General features: G+C 31.2%; 8 protein-coding genes across 8 annotated transcripts, besides 3 other annotated features; 6 read left to right on the plus strand and 2 right to left on the minus strand.

The window, feature by feature from the left end:
• Positions 1–219: 219 nt before the first annotated feature.
• TVAGG3_0046100 (Chain D Ribosomal Protein S3) lies at positions 220–920 on the plus strand (the record flags this gene model as incomplete). The annotated part of the gene is made up of 1 exon (XM_001316129.2): positions 237–887. One exon carries the CDS (start codon positions 237–239, stop codon positions 885–887), a length of 651 nt encoding a protein of 216 aa, XP_001316164.1.
• A 138-nt stretch (positions 921–1,058) lies between these two features.
• Positions 1,059–2,273, plus strand: TVAGG3_0046110 (armadillo (ARM) repeat-containing protein family; the record flags this gene model as incomplete). Its single annotated transcript, XM_001316128.1, has 1 exon — positions 1,059–2,273. One exon carries the CDS (start codon positions 1,059–1,061, stop codon positions 2,271–2,273), a length of 1,215 nt encoding a protein of 404 aa, XP_001316163.1.
• Positions 2,274–2,297: a terminal%2Cinverted (terminal inverted repeat of MuDR-3_TvMULE3 transposon ID:TVAGG3_0046120).
• Positions 2,274–3,068: a mobile genetic element.
• Positions 3,039–3,068: a terminal%2Cinverted (terminal inverted repeat of MuDR-3_TvMULE3 transposon ID:TVAGG3_0046120).
• Positions 3,069–3,912: 844 nt separating this feature from the next.
• On the plus strand, positions 3,913–4,889 carry TVAGG3_0046130 (basic amino acid transmembrane export protein, SEVEN transmembrane protein 1-related family; the record flags this gene model as incomplete). The annotated part of the gene is made up of 1 exon (XM_001316127.1): positions 3,970–4,866. One exon carries the CDS (start codon positions 3,970–3,972, stop codon positions 4,864–4,866), a length of 897 nt encoding a protein of 298 aa, XP_001316162.1.
• Positions 4,890–6,369: 1,480 nt separating this feature from the next.
• TVAGG3_0046140 (armadillo (ARM) repeat-containing protein family) lies at positions 6,370–9,183 on the minus strand (the record flags this gene model as incomplete). Its single annotated transcript, XM_001316126.1, has 1 exon — positions 6,411–9,176. One exon carries the CDS (start codon positions 9,174–9,176, stop codon positions 6,411–6,413), a length of 2,766 nt encoding a protein of 921 aa, XP_001316161.1.
• Positions 9,184–9,314: 131 nt separating this feature from the next.
• On the plus strand, positions 9,315–11,182 carry TVAGG3_0046150 (positive regulation of microtubule nucleation; the record flags this gene model as incomplete). Its single annotated transcript, XM_001316125.1, has 1 exon — positions 9,326–11,134. The coding sequence occupies one exon, from the start codon at positions 9,326–9,328 to the stop codon at positions 11,132–11,134; it is 1,809 nt and encodes a 602-aa protein (XP_001316160.1).
• A 600-nt stretch (positions 11,183–11,782) lies between these two features.
• TVAGG3_0046160 (immunoglobulins domain-containing protein) lies at positions 11,783–12,883 on the plus strand (the record flags this gene model as incomplete). Its single annotated transcript, XM_001316124.1, has 1 exon — positions 11,877–12,635. The coding sequence occupies one exon, from the start codon at positions 11,877–11,879 to the stop codon at positions 12,633–12,635; it is 759 nt and encodes a 252-aa protein (XP_001316159.1).
• A 56-nt stretch (positions 12,884–12,939) lies between these two features.
• On the minus strand, positions 12,940–13,836 carry TVAGG3_0046170 (uncharacterized protein; the record flags this gene model as incomplete). The annotated part of the gene is made up of 1 exon (XM_001316123.1): positions 12,940–13,836. The coding sequence occupies one exon, from the start codon at positions 13,834–13,836 to the stop codon at positions 12,940–12,942; it is 897 nt and encodes a 298-aa protein (XP_001316158.1).
• An 82-nt stretch (positions 13,837–13,918) lies between these two features.
• TVAGG3_0046180 (uncharacterized protein) lies at positions 13,919–17,832 on the plus strand (the record flags this gene model as incomplete). The annotated part of the gene is made up of 1 exon (XM_001316122.1): positions 13,923–17,759. The coding sequence occupies one exon, from the start codon at positions 13,923–13,925 to the stop codon at positions 17,757–17,759; it is 3,837 nt and encodes a 1,278-aa protein (XP_001316157.1).
• Positions 17,833–17,862: the final 30 nt, after the last annotated feature.

Raw genomic sequence — 17,862 nt, forward strand, 5'->3', positions numbered from 1 at the left:
ATGGTATGGTTGTTCCATACATTTAGCGCCGGAATAGAATAATCTCATGAAATTTAAAATATCTTTACATTCAATTTTAATCAAGAACAATGACAGCGAAAGCCATTACTTGAAATGACATGAACCTTATCTTTTAATAGAATGACATATTTATCCAAAATAGGAGTGTAGAATGTTTTCGAGTTTTTTTTTTTGAAAGGATTTTTCGGTTTTTGTCTGGCCTTTTCCAAGGATTAATGAAGGCTCAACGCTGCACAAAAGTCCGCCGCATCATCGAAACAGGCCTCTTCTACGCCGAACTCAATGAGCTCCTTACACGTGAACTCACAAAGGAAGGCTATGGTGGCTGCGAAGTTCGCCAAACACCAACACGTACAGAAATCATCATCAAGGCTGCCAACACAAAGGAATTCGTTGACAACCACGGCCGCCGTCTCCAGGAAGTCCGCATGATGATCCAGAAGCGTTGGCGTCTTAAGGAAGATTCCCTTGAGATCTTCATCGACCGTATCCAGCGCAAGGGTCTCTCCGCTCTCAACCAGCTCGAGTCACTCCGCTACAAGCTTATCGCTCGTATCCCAGCTCGTCGTGCTGCCTACTCCATCATCCGTTTCGTTATGGATGCTGGCGCTCGTGGCTGCGAAGTCGCTATCTCCGGCAAGCTCCGTGGTGCCCGTGCTTCTACATCCAAGTATAAAGAGGGCTACATGGTCAAATCCGGTGATGTTACAAAGCAGTTCGTCACACAGGCTGTCGGCCACATCCCAATGAAGCAGGCTACAATCGGTATCCGCGTCCTCATCATGCTCGCTCAGGACCCATCCGGCATTTCTGGTCCAAAGGAGTCCCAGCCAGATGTCATCAAGGTTCATGAGGCTAAGGACTAAATTTATATATAAACCTTTATTTGGCTCATCTCATTTTAATTAATTTTTCAAAAATTCGAATTAACTTGAAATTTTCCTTGATTTATTTCTTATCTTTGCTTAAAAATATATGGAAAGTGTAAGTTTATAAAGAATAACAACGTAGTTATATATCACTTCATTTTTTTTCAGATGTCAACACAAGGCAAATACAAAGGAGCAGAAAATGCAGAAGAAATTATAAAATCTCTGACTGAGGCAAGTAACTCAAAGTATTTTGTGCCTCAAGTCCAGCGTATTGACGTTTCTTTACTAGTCGATGAATACAATAAACACCAAAATGCAAAAATACTTATGCACCTTTCGACACTAACGAAAGCATTTAAGGAACTCCAATTTTATTTGTATACAGAAGATGATATGATTCAAATTTTTTCTGCTTTTGTTGCCAATATACACGAAATCAGCGATAATATCATTTACAAGTCAGTCATAGCATTTGTTAAGATTTTACCCCATTTTGCTTCAACAATTTTCACAAAATTATCTGAATTCGGTTTTATCAAAGAAATTTCTACATTTAAAGAAAAATGTAATGAACCATTTTACGTTGCATCATTAGTTTTGATATCAATGTTCTTAGATAATCAGCTTGGTTTCGATGAATTCATGGAAAATTTTGATTTGAGGACTCTCTGTCAAATCGCCGAGATAGATCAAAATGGATATGAAGTGTACTCTCTTTTCAAGTCATTAACTTTATACATACCCAATTCTTTTATTACAGCTACTTATTCTCAATGTTTAAATGTCTATTATAAAAACCAGATGCCTTCTTACATGTTAATACTTATTACAGATTTCCTGAAGGATGATGAATTCATGAGCAACGAAATTTTTGATATTTTAGTTCATTATCTTCAAAATGATATATCACAGCTACTCACAGCTTCCCTACAAGTATTATTTACACTTGTTGATATCAATATTGATGTTTTCAAACCATTATTTGATCTTTTTATATATAAAATTAATGATCATAGAATAAGTGACGGAAATTTGACTCTCTGTTTCCAAATCTTAACAAAAATAGTTGATGCTGCTGGATACGAGATAGAATTACCAAAATTAACACAAATTTTAATGATAATTTTGGGAAGATCGGAACAAGCTTCATCTATTCTCACAAAATCGATGCTATTTTGTTTCAATCACATTGCTAAGTTCGCTCCAATAGCTGTTTTCGAAGATTTGCTGAAAGAAAACAATTTTGATTCTTTATTAGGAAGTTTAGAGTCAGAAGATCCTGAAATATTACTTCAAATACTAGAAATAACACAAGTACTTGTTCGTGCTTCAATTTCTTCAGCAAATAGCAAAATTATCGAATTGATCTCAAATGAGTAGGGATAATTTTAGCTAAAAGTGACACGCCTGTAAAAAGTGACACACCCGTGAAGGGTGTGATTACCGATCGGTAATTTCGACAGTTTAGAATTTAAAATTTTTTATGGAACTGTTGCGAGTTTCATAAAGAATTTAAGGAATATAAGCAAAGATTTGAATCAAAATCTTAGACCTAAGCCGCTCGATTCGCTCGCGGCTTCCGCGAATTAGAGATCAGCAAAGATTTGAATCAAAATCTTCGAACTAAGCCGATCGCTTCGCTCGCGGCTTTCTTTATTATTTTAAATTTGCATATTTCCATCAAAAGTTCATAAGGTAAAAAATTTCGTTTATTTTTACTAAGAAAAAAAAGGTTTTTGATAATAAATTTATTTTATTTCGAAAAAGTAGCAATAATCGTAAAAGGGTATTGATAGGCTTGCTAAAGTAACTAATTTTAGCTGTCAAATACTTTTGTATTTTGAAGTAAATTAGTATAAATTTGTTTTTACTTTTATTTCGAAAAAGTAGCAATAATCGTAAAAGGGTATTGATAGGCTTGCTAAAGTAACTAATTTTAGCTGTCAAATACTTTTGTATTTTGAAGTAAATTAGTATAAATTTGATATTATTTTAACTCCCTTTGAAAACCTCAATTTTCCATACAGAGGGAACGGGAATAGCATCCAATATTCCCTGAGAATGGTTGCGCATTCTCAGTTCCCTCTATATTTCGAACGAAGCTCTCATCGGTCTTTTTTTTTAATACTAAACGTTTTTTTCCCCTGTCACTTTTAGCTAAAATTTGGGTTTGCCTTTTAGAGAATATTCCTAACTCAACGGAAGAGTAGGACAATTCAAGACTCCGAACTTACAAATATACTTAAAAACATTAATAAACTATCTTTACAAACATCCTGTGATTATATCAAACGAAACTAAATTTTCTTAAAATTATTTTATGTTTTTTGATGGTATCGCAGAAGTTCATGTAATAGTTGTGCATGATAAATAAATTTATGAGTAAAAATAAAGAATTTTTTGTAGGGTATTTAAGTTAATTTTTGTAATCATTCATGATAGCCACATTACTATGAGAATAGATTTTCTGAGCAATATGAGCACAAACGAGCTGGTATCCCAGCAATCTGAAGAAAATAAGGCACTTGGGGATTAAATTTTTGAAAGTTTCTGATAAGAATACAGGCTTCTATAATTTTGTTGAAATGGAACTAAATTTCTTTTCCGTAATTTGCAATTGAATATTTGAAATGTTTATTTTTCGGTATTGTAAAGACTTTTTATATATATTCATTTACAAATATGAAAAATTTATCCGTTCAATCTATAATTGATTTTTCTTCTCATTCAAAATTAATTACCTTCTCAAAAGTCAAAATTTATTGAACCTCATTAAGCTTTGAAATTTAAATACGGGAATTTAATTACAAAAATTTTTATTTCAGTAAACTCTAACAATTTTCTAAAACCAGTTGTATAATGATATATTTTTAATTATCTTATGGATACATGATATAAATAAATAAGGTTGGGTTTGAATATGGTCAATCTCTCTGAATTTTTGAGGAAAACAATTCAAACAAAATTTTAATGTGTCAAAAAATTATTACTAGTTACCTGCTGTTCAATCTAATATTTATCTTGTTTCAATAATTTTGGAATTTTTTTGTTGATTTTATGAATTTATCGAATATTAATGGTTCATTGCGAAGGTGATTATGTTCATTGGATTGCCACTGGATTTGGAGAATGTGTTGTTACATCAAGAGAGAAACTTTCATTTGCATTTGGCATTGCCTCCACACTCATTTGGATGTGGGCTCAGCTCCCACAAATTTACATTAACTTCAAAATCAAAAGCTGTGACGGTTTATCATTATATTTCTTACTATTCCTGATCCTTGGTGATTCTTCAAATCTCATCGGAGCTATACTGACAGGCGGAATGGTAACTCAAATTATCACATCAACATTTTTCTGCTTCATGGATTGTTTTGTTTTTGTACAATATATCTTCTTTGAATGTATATTCAAGAAATGCAATGCTAAGGAAACAAAAGAGTTAGATAATGTTGATTCAGAAAAAAGCGAAAATATGGTTCCTGTTGTTGGTGTTGTAGGCGCAGTTGCAGCTGTAGCAGCTTCGTATGCTAACCCATACTCAAAAGACCTTATTCTTGGAACATTAATCGGTTGGATTTCTGCAACAGTTTATACAACCTCTAGATGCTTCCAAATTTACAAAAACTACAAAAATAAGAAAACTGAAGGAGTTTCTCCTCAGTTCTTTATCTCAGCATGGCTCGGAAATGCTACTTATGCTATTTCCATTTTCTTGCGTGATTCTCATTGGGGATACTTATGGCTCCAATTCCCCTGGCTTATTGGAAGCCTTACTCCTTTGAGCCTCGACTTCTTTGTTTTATATCAGTTTTTCCGTTATCGGAAAAATAATTCAACTGAGGAATCGAAAAAAGATGATTCTGTATCAGAGAAGGTTGACTTTAGTGAAGAAAAAGCTGATTCTTATGAGAATGACCATAATGAAGAACAAGAAAATGATTCTAATGCGACTAATGTTATTATTGTTTAAGTTTCTATCCTGTAATGATAAACGACTTATCTTATATGACAAACTATCATTTTTAATCATGGTTGCAAAATCTCAAATAAAAAAATGTTGATCATGAAAATAACCCTGCCTCAAGCACCAAAATTCTATTGCTAATTTAAGCTTTCGATTCTAATAATGTATAAGCGATAAATATAAATTCCGAAAACAATATTAACGTCAATAGTATAAATGACAACAAAATCCAAATAAAATACTAATGTAAATTATATATGTACATTTGCAAGACTTTAAAACACAATATAGTCCCCACAAAATCGGAGTTGAGAGGCAATTCAATTTTTTTGAGAGAAAAAACGTACGAGAAAAATATTATACTTGATTTATATTAATTAGCAAAATTATCCATAAATAATATTTGAAAACTTGTAAATATTTCTTACTTATAATCATAGTTTCTCATAATAATTTAATTATCCATATGTTACCTTAGCTGTATCAAGACAAATTTTTTCATAAAAATAATCTTGAAGAATTCGCAAATTTCAAACTTAACGTTAAATTGATTTTATATTTTATTATACATTTCTATATCATATATGTACTATTTAAGCTGAAATTGTGTCAATATGTTTTTCTGAGGAAAAAATGCTCGTTTATTATTTTTTGCATCTTGTTATAAGTGCTAGTATTCAAGGCCTAAAGCAGTTCCAAACTAACAAATTGTTAGCATTTCGCCTTTAGCTCAGAAATAACAAGAATCATAACTCATTCAGCATTATTTGCAATTTCGATTCAACAAAAGCTTTTCAATTGCTCAATTCTCTCATTTATTTCCAGTGAAAATCCCAAATTCTTATAATAGAGCTCAAGAACCCAATCAAAGAAAAATTTATTTTCATTTATTACCAAATTTCCATGAATTCTTTCCAAAATAGAATTTAAACAAGGGACATAGCCTGTATTTGTATTTTCCCACTCCAAATTAGTTGGTTTTTCTTGACGATTGCTATCGTCTTTTTTTCACCAAAATCTATTTATTATTAATATTTGTCTTGTATATAGATAATAAAAATCTTTTTCTTAAAATTTTTATTAACTCTCATAGAAAAAAAAGTCTCAAATTCCGCGATGAGTACTTTGCCCTCTCAATCGAAATTTGAGTAGTGAGGTTTACAAAATCCAATTGAATACACAGAGGTTTACATTTTATTTTTTGAGAGCCCTCACTACCGAGATTTTGGGACCACTATAGATGTAAATTCTGGAATTTGAATTTTTCCCAATGTCTTCACTATTATCACAACAGGTCTACATTAAATAGATACTGCTACTGCCACTCAGAATAATGCATGCAATTAATCGAAGTGAATGCAACCAAGTAGAAATCACCAAAATGAGCTTTTATCTCAAAATTCTTGATATTATAGACTCTAACCAGTTCATAATTACCTATAATTTATGATATTTTTTGAAAATTAAAAATGAAAATAAAATCAAGAAGGAAAAAAAGTCATATACAAATTTATAAAAAATAACTCTATTTATTCTATAATTTATTCAATTTACAAATTCTGAAGTTTGGTTTTCAATTGAGTTCCTGCTTCTGTTAGTCCGATTTTTGATCTAATTAAATCAACAATGTGAGTAATATTCTTATTATTTGCTTTCAAGCAGTGTTTCCTTGTTGTTGAATCCGCATAAACATTAATCATATCATTGCACTTTTTTAGGGTTAAATACGATGGCTTGTAGCATATCTTCTTTGTAAGCTTCAATACAATCATGTGCATCTTTACTTCGAAGTCATCGTGAGCAGCAATGACTGATTTTCCGTATTTCGTGAAAATATTCGAAAGACTCTCAGTAATGCACTGAAGTTGTGAGTTTAGCTGATCATGGTAAAGCTTCTCATAGCCTGATGATCCGAAATCAACGATTAATTCTGAAATCAAATCAAAAAGCTTAGAAACATTGGCTTCGTAGTCTTGTGGCTCATCAACAGTACTCATACACATGGCATACGTGAGTGCATTGACGTAATGCATCTTTTGGTCGGTGGAATAACAATTTGTAAGGCAATTCAGGATATTATTGGCGTAAACGGATGCGTAGTTATTATATAATGATTCGAATTCAGCTTCTATTGACTCTTGTTCTGAATCCTGGTTATTGCTCAAATTATCCCAAAATGATTTCTTAAGTCCCCATTTATTGTAGATATGCTTGATGAATTTGCAAGAAGCAATGATACTTTCGTTGTTTCCTGACTGTAATCCTGCAAGAACTCGTTCAACAAGCTGTTCATTGTGTAATTCAGCAAATCTATCATGAACTCTTACCATAATGAAGCCCATTGCATTGATAGCTTCATCAAAGAATGGTGTAGATGGGTCATTTGATAGTTCGTAAAGAGGATTGATCAAATTATCGGCAAAAGGACTTGCATCAAAGTAAACTCCTGAGTTCATTGCACTCTCTAGGGTAATACAGAGACCTGCGTATGCTGTAGACTTGTCAACATTTAAATAAGATTCAATTGACTGTAAATTTTGAATTGTAGCAACAATATCACCGATGATATTTGCTAATTGGTCAGTAATGATCTTAAATGGCAAAGCTAATATCAAATTTCCGAGAGCTTTTGAAGCTTCAATGAAAATTTGAGGTTTTTCGCGGCATTGAGGGCATGATTTGACTGTATCTATAATCTCCTTGATTTTGTTGTACATCGTCTCATCCATAGGGCTTTGGTATTGCTGTAAATCATATAAATTCAGATACGATGAAAAAAGTGACGAAAGATGAATTAATGTCCAATCTGGAGTTGAAAAGTCAATTCGTGCTATATTTATTACATTTTCTGCGATTTCTACTAATTGTTCGTTTGTTGGTTTAATTCCAAGTTTTTTGATTCTCAAAAACAAAACTTCCAAACAAAAGATAGCAGTATCGCGTAATATAGGTACATCATATGCTTCGGCTAGCGAGAACATGTCATCTTTGAACGAAATTGCATAAGAAACGCATTCTTTGAAAAATCTTTTTCCTTCTTGTTCAGAATCACTTTCTCCATTGACACAAAGCATTGGCTCATCCATTATAGCTATTAAAAGCATCAATGCTCCATGTCTTTCTTGCCATTCTGAAGATCTGATAAAATCTTGAATTATTTCCCTGTAAAGATCAAATGCTTTTCTCGGAGCTGCTGGAAATAGCTTTACTAAGGCATAAGCCGCTGAATTTTGAACGGTTTTCTCAGAAATATCTTCACAATTTGTTTGATCAGAAGGATAGCTCTTCATAATAGTTACAAGTGGTTCAACAAGTCCCAATAAGTTGTTTTCAATCAAATACTGAGGACGTGAATAAGATTTCGGCAAAGCCATCTTATTATAGAGTTTTGACTGTTCTAAATACTCTCTTTCGTATGTCGCTAAATCTTGGATGAAAGTAATAGCTTCAATAACGTAATCTGCGTCATCCATTGATAAAGATTTGTAAGTATAGTCTAAAATGACATCAAAGAACACGCCTGCATTCGCATAGACACCCTTGATCATTTTGAGCATCAAAGAATTAAGTCCTCTGAAAACTTCCAAGTCAGGAAAAACAAATGAAACTGGTAAAGCGTTTAGAAGATCGTAAGCGTGTTTTTCTGTAATGAATGTTGGTATATATTTGAAAACACCTGATAATAATTGGATTGCGGATAGTTTTATCTCTTTAATTGTTTGAAAATTTTCTTCTTCAAAAGGAGTATTGAGAATTTGGATAGAAATATCGTAGAAGTAGGCCGTGGTATCTCTAAATATTTGCACCCTTGAGATTCTATTGATGTCCGGCAAAAGTAAAATGTTATAAAAAGCTTCTAAGCATCCTAGCTGCATTTCTTTGGAATTATTGTTCAGTACTGATTCACGGAGAAAATTGATGATCGTGTCATCTACCTTATACGTATAGGCAAACAAATTTGCGAAAATTTTTGCAGCATTGTTTCGTAATATGTCTTGTTCGTTTTGAATATATTGAAATAGCAATTCTAATAAGTTATTGTATATTCCATTTGGATTTTGTGGACTGCAGATTTGCATAATTAGATTTGCTAACTCGTTTGTATATGAAACAGCTCGAGACAGGAATGTAGATGCTGCAAATAATACTCTAAGATCAGATGTCTGCTTGAATATCAAGATAAGGGCAATTATGAAATTTTCTCTATCATTATCTAATAATTGCTCAAGTTGTGTTCTTGCAGGACCATTGACTTCTAATTCTGGTGAAAGATAATCAGATAATATTGATTCTAATGCATCCAAAGCTTGAGACATAAAAAAAAATTGGAAAAAATCCCAAATTTACACGGAATAATTAATAAAAATATAAAATCTCGATACAAATTAATAAAAAATATAACTTTGAAAGTTTGCCTTGTACGATCAAGTGATTCTGATTTGATGTGAAATTATTTTTGTATAAAATGGATTATCATGTGGGTGATGAAGTCGACTTTTTAGGTATGAAATCTATCATAAAGTACATAGGCCCGCATGCAAAAAAGCCCGGAACATGGATTGGCGTTGAATTACCAAAGCCAAAAGGAAAAAACAATGGAACTATTCAAGGAAAGAAGTATTTTGAGTGTGAGGAGAATCACGGTGTATTTGTTCAAGAAGAGGTTTTCCTTGGTGCTATGGAAAGATCAAAACAACAAGCGCTTGCAAGAAATCAATTATTCAAAAATAAATCTGAACCGACATCCCCATCAACAAATGTCACACCTACAAAGAGTGATGATAAACAAAAGCAAACGCCAAGTACTCAGCCTCCTACTGCAACAAATCCAGAAAAAACAATCAAAGATTCACCCCCTCAGCCAGAAAAATTAATGAATAGCTCATCAACTGAATCACTCTCTGAGTTATTCCCTCTTTATGAGCAAATAGATAAAGCTAAATCCGAGTTTGACCATTTAAAGCTAAAATATAACTCAGAGAAACAAAAATACGACCAAGCGAGCTCTCAATTAACTACTATTGAGAAAAATTTCAAAGATTTGTGTACTAATTTCCAAAACCAACTTGAACAAAAGCTAGATTCGATCGCTCTTGAAGGTTTGAAGCAGAAAATCGAAATCGAAGATCAACTATACAAGAATCTTCTCAAAGAAGAAGAATTACAAAAGATTACAATGATGACGGCTTCAAGAATCGAAATTGAATCTTTAGAACAAATTTCAGAGCAGCACAAGTCATTTGAAGCAAGTTTACTTGAGATATCCAAAGAATTTGCTAAAAATCTCGATAGAAATACAAAAATTAAAAAAGATCTCGATAAAAAATTAAATTTTTATCAAACTGAGATCCAAAAATGCATTGACCAAGAGAATTCAGCTCTAGATACATTACAGCACTACCAAACACAGATAGATGGCAATACTCCTGCTTTAATGCAATCAAAGAATTTAAATATCCAATTAGAACAACTTTCCAATTCAATCAAGGCCAGTAACCAATCAAATACTATTTTATCTGCTCAAAATGAGGAAATTAAGAACTTTATCCCTTTGATACAAGATGTTACAAAAGAATCTTTTATTCCGGTATTAATTTGTAAGCGGTTACAGAAGAAAATACCTTTACTCCCTGTTCAGAACGAAATTACTGAGCAATTGTTGCATTTTTGCCAAATTGCGATATTATTTTTGAGTTCTGATATTTTAGAAGCAAACAATATGCATTTGTTGATCACTGAACTCGAAAAAATTGAAAATTCTATTTCAAATTTCGAAATTCCAAAAATTGATATCGAAACCTTGCAAATGCTGCTTCAAAAGTACACACAGCATGCAATAAGCCAAGCTGTAACTTCCAATTTGATATTATCATATGCGTACAAGGTAAAAGACTTGAATTTGAAAAGTGATCTCAGACAATTGGCCAAATTAGTGCATGGAGTCATTCATCCTCTTACTATTCCGAAGTATCGTGATGAATGCGACTCGTTGGCCATAGAATTAAGAGATGCACTGAGAAAAGCAGAAAAAGGAGAAAATGTTCAAATTTCTCATCTCGAAAACAAGATTTCGCTTCTTCAGTTATCTTCTGTAGCTATTCCTAGTTATGATTTCATTAAATCATCAAAATCAGATGATAAACAAGAAAAATTAGTTTTTGTAGAGCATGAAATGATGCCAGAGCTTAGAAGGAGAATGAGAGATGCAGAAGCTCTTTGTAAGACTTATGCAAATCATATAAACTCCATCAAAAATCAACTTAATGAAAATTAATATTTTATCATCGTTGTTTTATATGTTTTTGTTGTTATTAAATTGTTTATATACTAGAAAATATTATTAGGAGTTTTATTTGTTCATTGATTTCATGAAATTTAAAAAAATCAAAAGCTTATTGTCGATAATTTAAAATATAGAAATAGAGAAATACAATAGGATCGAATTTTCAATTTTAAGGTCTCAGCAGACTCCAGTTTTTAGAAAACGGATAATTGAAAATTTCAGGCTATAAAGGGGAAAAAATACTTAAGATTTCAGTAAATTATATAAACATAAGCATTTAGTGCTAACAACAGCATTTTAATTATAACAGGTCATTTATTAATCTGAATTAATAAAGCGTTTTTGGAATACACAAAATGCATAAACGTATTAGAATTCGATGATATTTGAAATAAATCGCAATTATGTGCAACAACTTTTGAATTCAACAAAATTTTAATGCAGATTAATGCAATGAATCGATTTTCTCGCTTATTTTTGGCAAGTAATACAATAAAACTGGAAATGCGATAGCATGGGCGCCTAAAAATAATAAATTATGATTTAGTTGCGTTTTGCCAATTTTTTCTGCTTTTTCGTAGTATGCTGCTTTTATCTTATCTAAAAAAGATTTCTTTTGCTTTATTTCATGCTTCTTGACAACTAAAGCAAGCGCTGAGAAGTCAATTTGTTCCATCACTATTTATTTTTGACATGTAAAGTTGTGTTTATATGTCATTATTTAAAATATTAAATGTTATTGCTATTTTTATCATCCTATGATCAATCACCTTATGATGAAGATCGTAGTGGAACAATTAAGAATGATTTAAATTTAATTCCTCCTAATAAAGACTGCAAAGCAAAGCATACTTACAGGAATAATGAAACTGGGCTCTGTGCATGCGAACAAGGTTACGAATTCGGTGATCCGTCAATTATGCACGGTTGCTGGACATGTAATAATAGCTGCAATGAAAACTTTCAATGTGTTTACCCTGGATATTGTGAATGCCTTCCCGGATTCCAAGAATTCGGAGACAAATGTCTATACATTAGTCCTGAACTTGTTAGCATATCGCCTGATACACTTGTCGGAAAAAGAAAACGATTTTTAAATGTAACGTATGTTGCAGGAAAAGATTTCAGACATAAGGTAGGATATTGTCGATTCGGCTCATACACAACGAATGCCACAATTTCAGTTCAAGGAAATGCTCGTTGTTTGATTCCTTACCAAAAACCAGGAGAAATCAACTTTTCATTTTCATTTGACAATGAAACGTGGTCAATTGACGAATTACCATTTAATTACAAAAAAGCTCCTCCAAAAATTTATCGAAAAATATCCTTTTTAATTTCGTATTTAATGTTCTTCTTCTCACTTTATTTAATTTGCTCAGAAGCAAGAAAAGAAGTTTTGGAGTTATACGAAAACAAAGACGATGATGAAGAGATAATGAAAACAATTCCAAAGGAAGACATACCTTTAGAAGAGCACTTTGAAACATAATAGCAATATAGCTCAAATGTATAATGATGTTAAGAAATTTCAAGCTTTTACAACAAGAAATTGAAAATAATAATTTTATTTTCATTATTCTATACAAAAATTTACTTATTACATTCTTTGTATTAGATGTATGAAGCTTATCCAACGAAAATTTACATATTTAATAATTATTTCTATTTCTTCCTTTAATTATGCTCTTAGTATATATTATTTGTTGTTTGTAATAAATAGTAAGTATATAAGAAAACTATTCCTAAAAAAAAATTATATTTTTATTACAAACAAATTAAATATAATATTATACTTATTTTCGTGGTGTTGAAAACTTAGATTTCTTCTTTGGAGAAAGCTTTGGCTGTTTGTGCTTTGGTGGATCAAAGAAAACAACTTTATTGTTTTTCTCGATGTATTTTGGTCCAACGACTTGATCTTTCTCAGGGAAATCATTGTATATAATATCTGGTTGTTCTTCTTTGTATTTCTGAGGAATTACCATCCAATCATCGTCATCTTCGTTTAAATATTTATTATAGCGGAAATTTCTACGTGACATTGGTGTTTGAGCATCTTCTATCTGATAATCGTTTCGTCTGTTTGGCGATTGTAAGAAAGTTGAATTTAATTTTCTTGTTGGTGTTACTTTTATTTGGTTCTTCTTATTTGGATTGAATTTACCTATATAACTTGTTTCATTGTATTTATGTGGTGTGAAAAAGTTAGATTTATCACTATTTGTAAATGGAGAATCTAAAGTAGAAAATGTACTGACTTCTGAGACATCTGCAAATTCATTTGTATCTGATTGCTTGTTGTCAACTGTTTTAACCTCTCCAAAAGAAAAACTGCTATTAAAACCATATTCATCGGAATAATCGCTATTAATCAATCCATCACTATCAGACAGTTCGCGTAAAGGGCGATTTCTTTTATGATCATTCTCTTCATTGACGAAAACACCATAAACTTGGTGATCTTCAGAAACTTCTTCTTTATTTTCAATGTTTGGTTGGTTTTCGTTTTCAGGAGGTTCATCTTGCGAGTCTTCAGCATCTTGCTTTTCAAGTTGAGGATTTATATTGTAATTATCAAAGTTAATTTCTCCTTTTTGTCTTGCAAATGATGGTGACTTCTTTGGAGTACGCTTTGATTGCACAGAAAACTGTGATTTGAACTGTGGTGATAAAATAATGGATTCTGACATAAAAAATTTTATAAAAAAATTGTAAACTCCGTTAAAAATTTAATTGAGAAGTTTACAAAAAAGAGACTGTTTATTAATTCCTCGAAATGTCAAAAATTCCAACAAGGATTGGAAATAAAACAAAAGAGGATCCAGTAAAAACTAAGAGATTAGCTATTATTACATCTTCTCTTCTTCAAGAGCTTCAACATTACGAAAATGTCGAAAAATCTTATTCAGAACTTAAAAATAACTTTAATGAATTAATGGGCATTGCAGATTCTGCAGAAGAAGCAATGAATACAGTCTTTATGGAACATAGAAGAGATTTTGAGGCAGAATCTTCTAAATTCGGAGAAAAAATTACTTCAATTATCAGTACGATTTTCGAAAACATGTCGAAAAATGAAGAAGGTATCAATAGGCTTACGAATTCTATTCCAAAACTATTAACATTAACAGAAAATTATCAAAACCGAATTTCTCAATTAGAAGATCAAATATCACATCTACAAGCATCTGCTGTAAGTAATGTTAACGATTCTTTGCTTAAAGATGCAAATAACAAGATTATTGAACTTACTGCTCAAAATTCCTCTTTAAAGCAGCAATTACAGTCCAAAGATGCAGAGATAAACAATTATCAACAAATTCAATTAGAAAGCACTACAGAAAAATCTGCTTTTCAACTTCAAATTTCAAAATACGAATCTGAAATCAATAATTTAAAGCAGCAACTAGCAAAGGAGCAAGAAGAAAAGAACAATCAATCAAATAACCTCAACTACATCCTAAATGAAAAGGAAGATTCACAGAAACAAATCAAAGACTTAAATGTTACTCTTAGTCTTCTTAAAACAGAACGTGATACTGCAATTAACCAATTATCAGAAGCTCAGAGCAAAATTGTGAGCATTCAATCTGAATTTTCTCAATATAAACTACAAAATGAAGAAAAACTTGCTTCAAATGAAAAGAATTTAATTCAATTGCAGTCTTTGATTACATCTTTAACAGAAGAACGTGATTCTGCTCGTAAAGAACTCAAAAACAAGGAAGATTTCAACTTAATTCTTTCAAAAGAAAGAGAGAATCTTATTAAAGAGTCACACGATAAAGATCTATTGATACAAACTATGTCTAATGAGAAAACGGCCCTTAATAAAGTAATTGAAGAGAAATCATCTGCATTCAGTAAAATTAGTATCCAAAGTAGCACTGTAATGAGTCAATTGACTGAGAAGTCCAATATTATCGATCACTTAACCAAAGAAAAAGACGAAACCATTGAAAAATTGAAAGATCAGATCAAAGATCTCGAAAATCAGATCAACAATATAAATGATTCACATAATGAGGAACTACAGAGACTCAGAGCTGAAAAGGATGCAGCAAATTCCCTTCTTACAGAAAAAATGAAGTTAATAAATGAACTAAAAGAGGATCATAAGCAGTCATCCATCAAGATTACGGAGTTGTCAACCGATAAAATCACTCTTATCTCTCAAATTTCTGACAAAGACAAACAAATTTCGAATCTTACGCAACAAAGTGGTCAAAACACAGAATTAATGCAACAACTCAACAAGGCAAGGACGGAACGTGATGATGTCATTCAGAAATTGAGTGATCAAATGAAAGAAAACAATAAATTAGAAATCAAAATTTCTGAATTAGAATTAAAGATCGAATCATTAGCCAAAGACTCAGAAACAAACATTTCATCAGTACAGTTTTCATTTACATCAAGAATCAATGATCTTTCGAACAAAATCAGAGAACTCGAAGAAGAAAAAACAAAATTTGAGAAAACAATTAAAGAAAAAGACCAATTAACAGCCAAACTCACTGCAGAAAGGGACAACGCGATCAAGCAGATGAATGAGAACTCAAGTTCCATTATTTCTTCTGTTGCAAAAGAGAAAGAAAATCTAAATTCAATAATTAATCAATTAAACAAAGAAAAAACAGAATTAGCAGCTAAACTCAATGAAAAAACAGAAGAGAATGAATCAAAGTCATTTTTACAGAAGCAGTTATCAGAACAGATTATATTTGTTCATAAACTAACAGAAGAAAAAGATTCAATCAACAAAAAACTTGAAAAATTAACAGAATCGAAAACATCTGTTGAAAAACAATTGTCAGAACAATTAATACTTGTCCATAAACTAACAGAAGAAAAGGAATTAATTAACAAGAAATACCAGGAACTAAATGATTCCCAGATTGGTTTGACAATAGAAAAAGAGAGTTTAGTTAAACAATTGCATGAAAAATACCAAGAAGTACAAAAACTAACAAAAGAAAAAGAAGAAATACAAAAGACATTTAACCAATTAAACACTTCAAAAGAAGATCAAAAATCAATAGAATTCCAACAATTAAAACTAAGAATTTCAGATTTAGAATCACTAACATCTAAGTTGAGAGAAGACAACAATAATTTCAAAGAAAACAACCAAAAGATTTCATCCGAAATCAGTGATTTAATGATAGAAAACAAGAAACTAACAATAGAAAACAACCAATTACAGAAAGATCTTAAAGATGTTGATCAAAAGAAGAAAGAAAATGAAACAAATTACTTAGAAATCAAAACTAAATTTGAATTTTTAAGTAAAGAAATGGAAAGAATTAAGAAAGAAAATGAAAAACTTGATGGACAAAACCAAGATTTCGAAAAGATTAAACAAGAATTAGATAAAGCAAAGACAGAACTTGGTGTCAAATCATCATCTTTGATTGATTCTCTTAATAAAAACAATGAATTATTGAAACAAAACAATTTATTAGTTTCAAGATTTAAAGAAAGCGAAACTAAGAACAAAGAATTAGAAATGAAAGCAAATGATATAAAGAATTCAATGACATTGACTATTGCTACTCTCCAAGGAAAGATTGATGAATACGAAGAAGAGAAAGTAACAAAAGAAGAATTGTTGAAACAAATGAAATTAGTTGTTGAAGAAAGAGATGAATTGCAACATTATTTGGATGAAGCAAGAGAACAAATAACAGAATTAACAATAAAAGCAGCAAAATCAGAAAGAGAATTCCTTTTGGAACAAGAAAATAAAGACTTAAGAGATAGATTGGCTTCTTCTGATATAATGTTGAATACTTATACTCAGTTAAACACTATTTTAGATGGAAGAGTTAAGCAACAAAATGAACAAATATCAAGATTACCTTCTGCTCCTTCAACTCCTGTTGTTAAGAAGACATCAATTGGAGTTTCTCCGCTAAAAACACCACAAAAAGAAGAAGAACATGTTTCATTGAATGTTATTGGTCAAAAAGATTATTCAGAAGAGATTTCGATTCTTCAAAGCAGTCTTAATATTTCTAGAAAAGAAATATCAAGACTACAAGATGAATTAAGTCTGAGTAAGATGAATAATATCTATCCGAAGCTTGAGAGGAAAAAGATCAAGATACAGAACTTGAAGAAGGAAATTGAAGAACTCAATAAGAAGATTGATCAAATTCAGTCAGAAAACATTGTTGGAACAGAAGAAATCAAGAAACTAAGAATTCTATCTTCACAATATTCTGCAGGAGAAATGAGAGCGAGAGCAGAATTGTCTAAATTAGAAGTTCAACTATCATCAATGATTCAACATATGAAAATTAGTGGAATGAATCCATTATTCATTCCTTCTGTTGATATCATTAATGATTCAGTTAATAAAGAACTTGTTGAGAGATTTATGACGAGAATAACAGAGCGAATGGATAAAGTCGAAACAGAGATGTTCCAGAAGATCGTTAAATTGGAAAGTACAATTCGATCAATGATCATCAGAGTTGACAACTTTTCAAACACAAAAACACAAAGAATATCAATCTACAACAGGAAAGCTATGACACCAACAAAACTGAAGTCAAATAGATTATATTTCGAATCAGAATCGATTCCAGATGCCAGAATATATACTTAAAAAATTGTATTTGTATTTTTTTTTATTAATTCATTTATATTTATTTAGAAAAATAAAATGTGAAAGATGCTAGTTAGAAATGATTTGTGAAAACGCATCAGCC

The sequence above is a fragment of the Trichomonas vaginalis genome, chromosome IV, assembly GCF_026262505.1.
Source record: "Trichomonas vaginalis G3 chromosome IV, whole genome shotgun sequence".
In the NCBI taxonomy this organism is placed as follows: domain Eukaryota; phylum Parabasalia; order Trichomonadida; family Trichomonadidae; genus Trichomonas; species Trichomonas vaginalis.